The sequence below is a fragment of the Callorhinus ursinus genome, unplaced genomic scaffold (genome assembly GCF_003265705.2).
Source record: "Callorhinus ursinus isolate GAN/ISIS: 27379988/994484 unplaced genomic scaffold, GSC_fseal_2.0 scaffold3, whole genome shotgun sequence".
Taxonomy (NCBI): Eukaryota; Metazoa; Chordata; class Mammalia; order Carnivora; family Otariidae; genus Callorhinus; species Callorhinus ursinus.
Genome location: NW_027397065.1, coordinates 25,659,193 through 25,670,628, shown reverse-complemented (window position 1 = coordinate 25,670,628; position 11,436 = coordinate 25,659,193). Strand labels below are relative to the sequence as shown.

At 42.8% G+C, this 11,436-nt stretch overlaps 1 protein-coding gene across 1 annotated transcript; it reads right to left on the bottom strand.

Annotated features, from left to right (window-relative positions):
- Window positions 1-531: 531 nt before the first annotated feature.
- Window positions 532-5,381, bottom strand: TSLP (thymic stromal lymphopoietin). The gene is made up of 4 exons (XM_025866709.2): window positions 5,160-5,381; window positions 4,238-4,282; window positions 3,446-3,580; window positions 532-1,372 (listed from the first exon to the last, which is right to left on the bottom strand). Exons 1-4 carry the CDS (start codon window positions 5,379-5,381, stop codon window positions 1,256-1,258), a joined length of 519 nt encoding a protein of 172 aa, XP_025722494.1. The 3' UTR covers window positions 532-1,255.
- Window positions 5,382-11,436: the final 6,055 nt, after the last annotated feature.

Here is an 11,436-nt window from a genome sequence, read left to right as displayed (position 1 = left end):
TAAGCTGGCAGCAGGCATTCCAGGATAACAGAATGGATTGGGCATTGTTTACCTTAGTCTCCATTGTCTCTTCCAGATGTGGGGGAAGTTAAACGGGAAGGGAGGACTAGAGGCACAACTTAGGAAAAAGATAATTGGAATGCATCTTGAAGCCACCTATCCCCAAATACTCTCTCCATAGGCAGGGCCAAGGCACAAAGCAAAAGGGGAGTAGGCAGTGGGCTTCAAGGATGAGGGGAGGTAATGAACTGAAGAAAAGTAGATCTTAAAAGTTTTCTTCACAAAAAAATTAGTTTCATCACATAATAACCAGGATTACTGGGTGTGACAATCATTTTCCAATATATACAAATACTGAATCACTACGTTGTACACCTGAAACTAATACCTCAGTAAAAAACATTTTTAATTAAAATAAATAAAAATTAAGGCTAGACCTCAAAAGAAGAGCTGAAGAAAGGTGATGCCCCTCAGAAAGTTGTGTGTGAAACTACTACATCAAAAAGACCAGTCATAAGAAGCTAATTTGAGAATTGTTTTATTAAGAAATAGTGTCAATTACAAAGCAATATGTACATTTTTAAAAGTGCTTACAAATAAATTAAAAATATATTCCATAAATTTAAAGATACATATATTTTAGCTTTAACAAAGGCACTTCTTCAGAATCTACTTGCATATATATCACTCTTGTCAGATAATTCTTAAAACTTGATTTACAATACTTCCACAATATTTTGCTTGGAAATTCTTTCAAACTGCTTCATTAGATGTACAACTTTCTGTGCACCCCCTTTTGCTTTTATTTTCTTCTTTTGTATGTTTTTGGTATGAGAACATAAGAAGTATCAGCACGTGTAGAAGAAATGCTTGCCTTTTAAACAGATGTTTATATGTTATTGGGTTCAAGCTTTTCCTGCCTTAACCTTCTCCTTTCCCCTTCTACGTCGTGTTTAGATTCTTCACCTGAAGTAAGGCTTATGTAGGTGCAGCCGAAAATTACCTGGGCCAGTGAGTGGCTCAGGCATCACCACTACATCCCTCTCCATTTGAGGGATAGTATTTCCCCTGCCTTATAAGTCCATATCAAACAATAGAAGCTTACAAAAATAAGTTAAGAAACCCTAACATAATTAAAAAATAACTATCGGCAGTCTTTCACATGTCACAGTTAGAGTTAACATTACATCTACCTAATAAAGATGATTTATTTGGTTGCTATGAAATACAGCCTTAAGGAAGGTGTATTTTGTTTCTATGAAATGCGACTGAAACGACGCCACAGTTCTATTAAGTATGCAACTTGTTTCCGGCATTTATTTGTTGTAACTTCTCTTTTCTTTCTTTTCTTCTTTGCCTGGGTATTATTTATCTGTGGAACAGGAGAATCAATCGTCAAGACTGTCAGTATCTTTAACAACCATTGAATGGCAGGGTTTTCTTTATGCAAATCCATTTCTCAAGTGTGTCCCCAAAACACCTACTCACTGGCTGCTCCTGTATGCTTTCTCCAGAGGAATGCCCTTCCATCTCTCCACCCACCCACTCTGGGTTCAAGGCCAAGCGCCACCTCCATTACAAGGCCTCTGCTAACTGCTCAGACATTTCTTTTGGAAACTCTTCTTGTGCTTCAGAGTGTGTTTCATTTAACTTGGCTCTCACATGCTGTTTTTATTTTTTTATTTTTTTTTAAGATTTTATTTATTTATTTGAGAGAGAGAGAATGAGAGATAGAGAACACGAGAGGGAAGAGGGTCGGAGGGAGAAGCAGACTCCCCGCTGAGCAGGGAGCCTGATGTGGGACTCCATCCTAGGACTCCAGGATCATGACCTGAGCCGAAGGCAGTCGCTTAACCAACTGAGCCACCCAGGCACCCTCTCACATGCTGTTTTTATTATTGCATCATGGGTATTCCCTGTAGTTCTGAGCACAATGTCTTTTATGTAGGAAACATTGAATATTTATTGAATGACTAAATAAATGACTCAGTTAATGGTTTCATGATCTGACAAGACCTTAGGTTCCTCAAGAAGACGGTGTATGCCTCTTTATGGATATAATCCAGTAGACCTACTATTTGGACCCAAAGTGCTCCTCCTTTCTGCCCCTCCCACCACCTACCACCTACGTGTGCCACACACTAAAGAGGAGTTTAAACTTAAAAAAAAAAAAAGACGTGATAATCTTCCCATGTATTCTTTTACCTGAATTACTCTTGGGTAGTGACAGACTGGGCCTTCTAGACACACAGTAGTCAGATCAAGCAAATTCATCAGGTTACTAAGCAAAAAATCTTATAATCTAAAATCTGCTGAATCATAAATATTATCGGTCTTAGGCTCTCCCTTTAGGCTTGGGAGGGGACTGAAATAAATTACTCAGACTTTCCCTTTTTCACAAGCTGTCCAGAATTTGATCTAGACTGTCTTCGATGCTCTTTATATGGATGAATGTCACTATGGCCATCTGTAGATTTGCCAGCCTTGGCAAATAGTGACAGCCTTGGCCACACACTTAGTGTGCAGACTGAGAAAGGTCACCAGTTAAAAGGCTGGCAGTAGTCATACATAACCACACTTGTCTCTCTTTTGTCTTTTTAAAATTTGTCATCAGGGAGATAAATGCCCTATTTTACTTGCCTGTTGAAATAAATATTGAAGACTTGTTATGTGCCAGGCATTACTCTAAGTACTTTGACATCTATTGACTCATTTAATCCTCATAAACACTCTATATGGGACTTGCTAATATGAGCCTCATTTTGCATATGAAACTGAGCACACAGAGCCTAGAAGTTTTGTCAATTTAGAAGTTTTGGGGCTAGGATTCAAAGTCAGGCAAGGCCATCTCCAGATTTCCTGCTCCTCACTCTGCACTACTGTTTCTATTTAGAGTTACATATCCATTCAAATGCATGTGACTGCATATACAAATATCCATATGTAAAGAGACAGCCATACAAGCAATTAAGCAAACGTGGGTAGAGATTTAATGTATAACTTAACATTTAAGAAAGAAGCACACATTATTAAGTGATAAGCCCAAGCAATGCTGCTCGAAGTTTGGAATGGGTAAGAATCTCATTAGAAGCCCATGCATGGGGACTGTGATTTTGAAGGTCTAGGTTGGGTCCTTGGGAATTACCATTTTGGATAATCACCCTCCCATGCTCGGGCAGCCAGGACGAAGGAGACTCATTGATCATACTTTGAAACACTGCCTAAGGTTCAGAACTACGATTCTGCCAAAACAATCAGAACCCTAGAAATAGGTGGGTTTGGAGTCCCTGCGTGAACGTGGGGCTGAATCTACAGCTTTTACCTGGCTCATTTCCTCTTGGAAAGATAGGTCCTGAATAAAAATCATAAAGACTTCTGCAACAAAGTCCCACTTTAAGCTTAATTCCAAGGCTTTAGAAAGCGAGAGTCCAATGTATTGGCTTACCTGCATTCCGGAGTAGCCTGGGCACTGGAGAGTGAGCGCAGCATTAGTTCCTACTGCGAAGATTTCCTTGGCGAGAGACGTGCAGCCGTGGGTGGGATAGAAGGTAATGCGTTCGATTTTAGTGAGGCAATCTGGCTGCTCACGGGAGGCAAGGTTTACGAGAGAGAAAAAGAGAAAAACGCCAGGAAAAACAAACAAACAAAAAAACCAGTTAAAAAAAAACACGGTAAGAAAGATTTGGCGGGGGAGGTGCGGGACGGGGAGCGGGAGCCACCCCTCGCTTGGAGCGGGAGGAAGAAGTCTCGGTTGAGGAGAAGGAGAAAGAACCCACGGAAGGAGGTGGAAGGAGGGCGTTTTGAGAGTGGCAGCGGCGCTGGAGGAGAAAGGACGCGCGCCCGTTCTCGCTCGGCCCCAGTCTCAGGGCCCAGGCGACTGCCAAGAGGCGGCGCCCAAAGCCGAGGCTCTGCACCCCGGGAGAGGTTCCTCTGACGTCGTTGCCTGGTCCCGGTTCCCGATTTGCCTTTATTCCCCGGGGCGGGGAGCGGGGGAGGGAGGACTCTCCCAGAGTCCCGCTCGCGCCAGGGAGAGACTTCCTTGCCCTAAATTGGAACAATAGTAGTATCCCAAGCTGGCCACCGGCCCAGAGGTTTCCCGCAGCCCGGCGTCCCTACGTAGTCTGCGTCGCCCGGGAGCCCAGCCACAGCCTGCGTTTCTACGCACAGCGGGATACCCTCTCCCAGGAACGCCTGGTGTCTCCCTGGAGAAAGCCAGCAGTACTGACCACACACTCACCGGGTCTTCACAGTAGATGGGGTTGTTGAATTCGGTGCTTTTGATCTGGAAGAAAGAAAAAAAATATATGACAAGAAGGGTAAAAATTTAGTTCACAGGAGAAAACCAGGCAGCCGCCTGCTCCCAGGTTTTAAGGATGCTCTGAAAGCAGTTTCCACTTAGGCACTTGTTTTCTATGCATCTGTTCCCGTCATTGACAAGGTAGTGAAACACTTTTGAGTTCAGATAGTGCCTGCTAGTGTTTGAAACTGGGTATCAAAGGATCCTGGTCCTAGAGAGAGACCCTCCCACCGCCACCAAACTGGGCACACTTGTACACTGGACTACACAAGTGAGTAATAATACCATCTTTCAAATGCCCACAATCTGCCTTGTGGCCATTCATGCATTTCACACATGCGTGCTCTATCCAGAAATTAGAATAATCAGGAAAATGATTACTACTATATATTAAAACTCTGAAGTGCACCTTATCCCATAATGGCATTCTAAGGCTTCTGGAACACTAGAAAGAACTGAAGTGCACCTTTCCCAGGGCTATTATCTCGAGTTAGGACTTAGCTCACAAGAATTCCCTCTTTTTTACTCTCTTTTCTTTCTCAAGCCCTTTCCCACAGTCTTTCTACTGCACTTTCTAGCAGCACTTTGGTAGAGAATAGACACCTTGATGGATATGTGTTATCTATCAATATCTGCTCCTCGTCAGTATCTGCACACTTAATGTGTGCCTATTTCTAGGTAGTTGTTTGAGAGGCCAATATATTTAAATATCACTTGTAAAAATTTTTGACAAAATGCTGGGCCATGCTTTTTTCCAAATTATTTTTCTTTCTTTCCTTAAAAATTAAATTGTAGTTTTTATGTGGGTATGCCTATTCTTTTGATGAAAACACATTTGTTTTTTAAGTGTTTCTTCACTTACCCCATTCATATATTTCTCCAGGGCTTGATAAATGACTTCCTGATACTTCTTTCTAATCTTCTCAAAGTCACAGTCAGTGAAATTGTAGGTTAGCACCAGCCCTACCAGTTGCAAGATGAAGATCTTCCTGAAAAAAACTGACAGAACAAATAATAAGGCATCAGGCAATGTACTTGGAAGCCCAATTCCACCCCAGGTTCTCACTAAACTCTTTCCATCCATACTGAATTGTCTCTAGATCTGCAAGGCCTGCGTTAGGGGCATTGTGCCCAGACACCACTCTTTGCCTCTCATTCCCAGTGCACATGAAGCCCATATTCACCCATGCTGTTGCCTTAAGTTGGAGTGTCCCTGATGCTCCAGAGCTTTCTGGCTCCACATATATAACACCTAAACGCCTACGGGCTCTTTTCTTCTAGGCCAATGATTTTCCTTGATGTCATTCTCTTCCTTTATAGAATTCTGAATTGATCATATGAAAGGAAAACTAGAACTAGCCGAATCTATGGAATTTTCACATTGGTAAAATCATCAGGAATTTCCCTCACCTTCCTCCTTTTATCTTTGCCCTAAACCCTTGATATGTACCTGAAAGTGCTTTAAGAAACACATACCTATATCTTTCTCCCACAGGGCCACTTCCATGGCTAAGCCCCTTTCTTGTTGGAAAAAACACCCCAAAACGGCAGCCACTCTAAGGACTATTTACCGATGCTCATGCATGCTGTACATCCTGAGTATTTCTTTTGGCCACTTTCAACTAGTTCTTTCCCTCTGTGGCAACTGAGAAAACACACGTGCTTACTTAATGGGATGCTTTGGAAAGGGGGTACAACCCCAGGCTTGGGCTGCACTTCTGCGTGAAGGCATTAAAATGCAATAGTGCCCAGAACCTTAGGCACCGGGCTGATACAAAGTTGAAATGAATGGGAAAAGATCTAATGGGGCTTGCCCACAAAACACTCACTTTCCCAAAGCACCCTTATCAATTTCAGGAAAGAAGCTCCTACTCTTGGGTGATTGGGGTCACCTCAGGGGCTGCGGTTTCTCTAGCATGTTCTATAGGTGTTCTATAGGTGTCAAGAAACCCTTAAAACCACAAAGCCCAACGCCCATCACCCTTCACAGCCCCACTCTAAAAGCCAGACAAGAAGCGAGGCCCCACTGCGCCGCGTGGTGCGCAGCCGTGCGCGCCCAGAGAGGGTGCTGTCCAGCGCGCGGCTCTTCCGGAGGCGCGCAGGATTCGTGCGCCGGTGCATCCCAGGCGCTGAGACCGCCGCTGCGCAGCCTAGACTACTTCGGTCGCCTTGGGCCTGAGCACCCGCGCGGGTTGTAGGGACAGGAGAAACAACGAGATGGCGGGCGCGGATTTGTACTTGCAAACCCTTGTTCATCCAGAAAAGGGCGTTGAAGCGCAGCGAAGTGAGTCAGGGAGAGAGCCGGAGAGGGTGTCTAGCCGCCTTCTGGGCTGTGGCAACGCCAACAGGGGGTTGAAGGGCCGGAAGGCCGACACTGACTGGGCTTCTGGGGGATAAACCCCGCTCCGCCCGAGCTTGGCCCGCGCCGCTCGGGGCTCTCCAGACAACCAGCTCCCCTCTTCCTCCCCTCACCCCCACCCCTTGCGTGTCAGAGCCTGCAGAGCCCTGGTCCTTGGGAAGTTCCTAGGAATCATCACCGAAGCCGCTGAGGCAGGGAGCCCCACGTGAGTGCTAGAAAGGTCACAGGCCACGCGGTGCCTGGGAACAACGGCAGGGGGTGGCGAAGGAAGCGGGAAAAGCACACACTCAGGGGTGGGGGTGGGGTGGGGACTCGGGCCAGAAGTGAACTTTTTTCATAGAAGGCGCTCAACAGCTGTACCAGTGCAGCTGGACCCAGTTCGCTAGTTAAGGCCTGGGGGTAAAGACTGCGGCGCTAACCCGAGTCATGGAAAGGCGCTGATTCACCGATGACTTCCAAATGGGCTTTTCTAGAATCCTCCAAGTTTAGGTGTGTTTTTTTTTTTTTTTTTTGGTCATGGCAGCATCGTTTGGGAAAGAAATCTCGCTGTCCCTCTCCCCCATCACCAACTTTTCAGGATGTCGTGGGAGGATGCCAAATCTTGATTCATCTGTTGTGACATCAGAGGTGTTTCTGGTCAGCAAGCAGGAGCTAGAGACAGATTTCTTCACTGGGTTGGAATATGCTGATGGGAATAGGGACAGAAGAAAGCAGACTTCCGTGAAGTTCAACTTGCATTTTTCTAGGGTGTGAATGAGTTGCCTCCCTTCCTTTGCTTCTTCTTTTAAAACTTTGCATCTATGTGGGTCTTTGTAGAGATTATGCAGACAAGGTGCCTCCTCCTCAGGCATCCAGGAAGTCATCTCTTTGCCTGTTAAACGTACTGCTAAACACTTATCCCCAGGACCCCTAATTTCCTTATCTGTAACTATGTGACCTCTGAGATCACTTTGATAATATCATTTTTCTGTTTGATAGACTTCCAGTTGCCTTGACATATATAAACGCTTGGCTCCCAGCTGTCTTTCCAGCCTTATCTCCTTCATTCTCTTAGGCTTCTGCCAAAGAGTATCTGACTTTAATATGCTCTAAATGCGCATATTTTCTTCTTCGTAAGAAGAAAGCTTATTTCCTCTTCCCAGCCTCACACCCTCAGGTGTTGATATTCTCCTGTCATTCAACGCTCATTTCACTGGACATATCCAAAAGTGGTCTCCTACCTGGATGTGGTGTCACTCCTCTTTAAGACATATTTATTTTGGGCTTCTCTTTTATGATCTCCATTCATGATGTAATATTTCAATCATATCTTTCGACTTTATCTTTTTATTAGACTGTGAGGTCTTTAGAAGCAAGAAATGTTTTGTAATATTGATTTGTTCAACATCAATTTACTTTTTCCAAAAACATTTGAAGTGACTTGCAATAAATGTACTGGTACCAGAAGATAAGAAACCGTCAAGATAAGGCAAAAGAAAGAAACCAAGGAATTAAAGGAAGTGTGGATCAGGTACAAGAAGCCATAAAATAACATTATTAAGAACTAGAGAACTAAGGGTGAAGGGGAGTGGAGATACAGGCGCCCGGTTATGGATACATACATCACGAGGATAAAACGTACAGCACAGGGAATATAGTCAATGGTATTGAATTAGCATTGTGTAGTGACAGATGGTAGCTACACTTGTGAGCAGAGCATAAGGAACAGATTGTCAGGTCGCTATGTCGTACACCTGAAACTAATGCAACATTGGGTGTTGGCTATACTTTAACTTCAAAAGAAAACTGGGGAATTAAGCTCAAAAGTGGTTCTGATTTTTCAAGCAAACATTGCAAAGGAGAGAACGGGAAGGGTTCTACCTGTTTGTTAGGGGAAGCCAATTTGCCATATGCCTGTGATCATCATCATAACCACCACAGTTCGGTCTTATGTGCTGCATGTAATAGATGCTCAGTAAACCCTCAACAGATTAAAATACATTAACCTTCTTTGAAGATCATCGTTAGGAAGCAAATTATTTAATATGAAGGAATCTCTCTAAAAGATTCTTTTTTTCCTAGCTTTTTGCTGCCTTCCTGCTAGAATCCACTTACAGCTTGCCTGGGGCTACCACTCAGATTAGGGAATCGCTGAAAATTCCTGGTGGGCTGAATAACTTTCTGGTTTTTTTGTTTTGTTTTGTTTTGTTTTCTCTTTCCCTTTGTTCAAATGCTGAAGGTGTGAGCAGTATCTATATGTGTAGTTAGGGAAATACTAGGTTAGGTCAAGAATTGTGTCTTATGGTAGGAAACAGAAGCGAGATCATTTGCAGCACTCTGATTACTCAGAGAGCTTAGGGAATACTCTCACCCATGAACTGGGCCAGAAAATGACCCATAATACAGCTCTTGTCTCTTACCTTCACTAGAAAGATCTGCCATTCTTTTCTTTTCTTAGTATTTCTGTCATTGTTTTTAATAATAGTTCTCTTTCTTTTTCATTCTCTTACTCTTATTCTTTCCCTTACTCCTTTTAAATTTACTTTCTCTTCTTCTTTTAACTACGTGAATATTTAAGGTAGCCTAGTCCTCATGCAAAATTCAGTCTGTGTTTGAAGACATAGATCCAAGTTGTCAGGAAAAAGAGGTGCTATTTTTTCAATTAAAAATTTTTACTTTATTAAAGCATACTGTCATTGGACTTAAAAAATGGAAAGGATATCACATGGGTTACTGATGAAAGGGGATAGATTTTCTACTATGGAGTAAGAAAAGTGGATGACACACACCTTTGCTTGGTAATATCTTAGGAAGTGTGAAAATGCACTTTCCGCAGTAGTTGGGCCTGGAAGATATAAACACTCCACCTTTTGGTTCTCACTTATGAAGACAGGATGGGCCACACTTTGCAGAAGTGAACATTCTTTCTTTATATTCTCCCTCATTGGTCATAGTCAGGTGTAGTGTTTATGTAATGTGAAGTGGTCAGTGATGGTTTGTGATGACTGTGGTACATGTCCATTTTGCCCACTAATTTTGCATTATACATTTGTACTCAAGCAGCCTTGTTGTTGGTTTGAACCATTGATTGGTTTTACCAAACTCCATTCTTCCTCTAAGATCCTTTGGGGACATTTCTAGACCAGAAAGTGTAGTGAGGGAGTTTCTTATGACAAATACAAGAAAAATATCTCTTTTATTTTATTTTATTCCAAGGCTGATGATACCTACATAATCAGCCTATGGCTGAGAAATGTTCCCAGATATTTTTGAATTAGGGAGTGAAAGAGGCCAAATAGATGCATGAAAACCTAGGGCCTGCACTCATTCCTGTGTAAAGAAACAGTCTTACCCTCAGCCAATTGGAGGTAAAAGATCTTGCTTACTTTATTCTTCTACAATCTAATAAGCAATGAACAGGGAGAAGATTGTTCAGGAAAAAGGTAGCCGTTGAGCTTTCTGAGAATGCTTCAAAAGAGTTGGAGAAGAGGTCAGAGCTGAAGGATAGCTCCAATTTTAATACCTTTGCAAAGATATTTACTATACCAAATACCTCCAGATATACTGTCCACCCTTTCCCTGCCCTGCTTTATACTCTAGGGAAGCTGGCCCATAAGAACTGCAGCAATAGGCTCCCTTGACCTCCAGCTTCTGGTCGGGTTCAACCAATGGGAGATTTTGGTAAGCAATCAGGGAGTAGGAGAACAGTGAAGTTGGGATTTTAATTCACCCACTCCCTCCAGGTTGGCTCCTCCCAGACTGGATGCTTTCCTCTCCTGAGGGCCCTAGCTCCTGTTGGTTGATTTTTTCATCTTGCTACCTTTCGGGTTTTGGTAACCATTCCCTTTCTTCATGTTTTTAGGTTTTAGGGTGATAATGGCCCCTTATTCTTGCTAGCCTAAGGGTACAGCTCTATTCTGAGTGTTTACAATTTGGCTGGGCCAGACCCAGTTCTATACCCATTGTCCTGGCATAATTTATTAATAAAGCTTCTTTTTATCCTTAAAAGTGGCACAATTTAAAGAATAAATTATATGATTCTTGTTGATTTCCCTACTTATACCCTTTGTAAATAGTTCTTTTGTTAAATTCTTCTACAGTTACCCAGTTTGAGTGTGCCATTGGTTTCCCATGGGCCCCCTGACTGATACAGTTGCCTACAGGGGTCACCAGCATGTTATCACTTGAAGTCATCAGCTTCATCGCCTTTTGTGTCTGCCTTGTGGCATCATACTAGTTCTATAACTTTTACACAGGAAATGTGGTTCTTGTATAATTAAATTCTTAATTTTTAGAAAAAAAGTGTCCCTACTCTTAGTTTAAGTGTGGAAGATGAGTTATAAGAAATTCTGCAATTTTCCTTTTTTTTTTCAAATGACATCTCTTCCTAGTAATATCGTCAGCCGAGATTTGTAAGAAAAGCTACATACACGCACACCTACTTGACTCTGTTGTATAACTTGCTTCTTGGTTGAGCCCTCATTGTTTACATATAAAATGCTTTCAAGAAAAGTTACCATTATGTGAGTCAGGTGGTGGCCACTAGCTTGATTCTCGTCTGGCATGTCTGAGGGCCTCCAAGTATTTCCCCTAGCATGAATCCCACTCTTATCAATAATGTATCTGGGTTAAACAATCGCCCTAAGTATTTCCTCTCCAAAACGTAATAAGTCTTTAATAACCATTTTATGGTAGTTTTCTAAGGCCTATTTTCTTCCCATAGAGCCAGTCAAAGTTTCTGAGAAAGGGCTGCCTGAGAACTCCAGATTCAGGGTCGGGGTGGAGAGGGGAAGAAATAGAA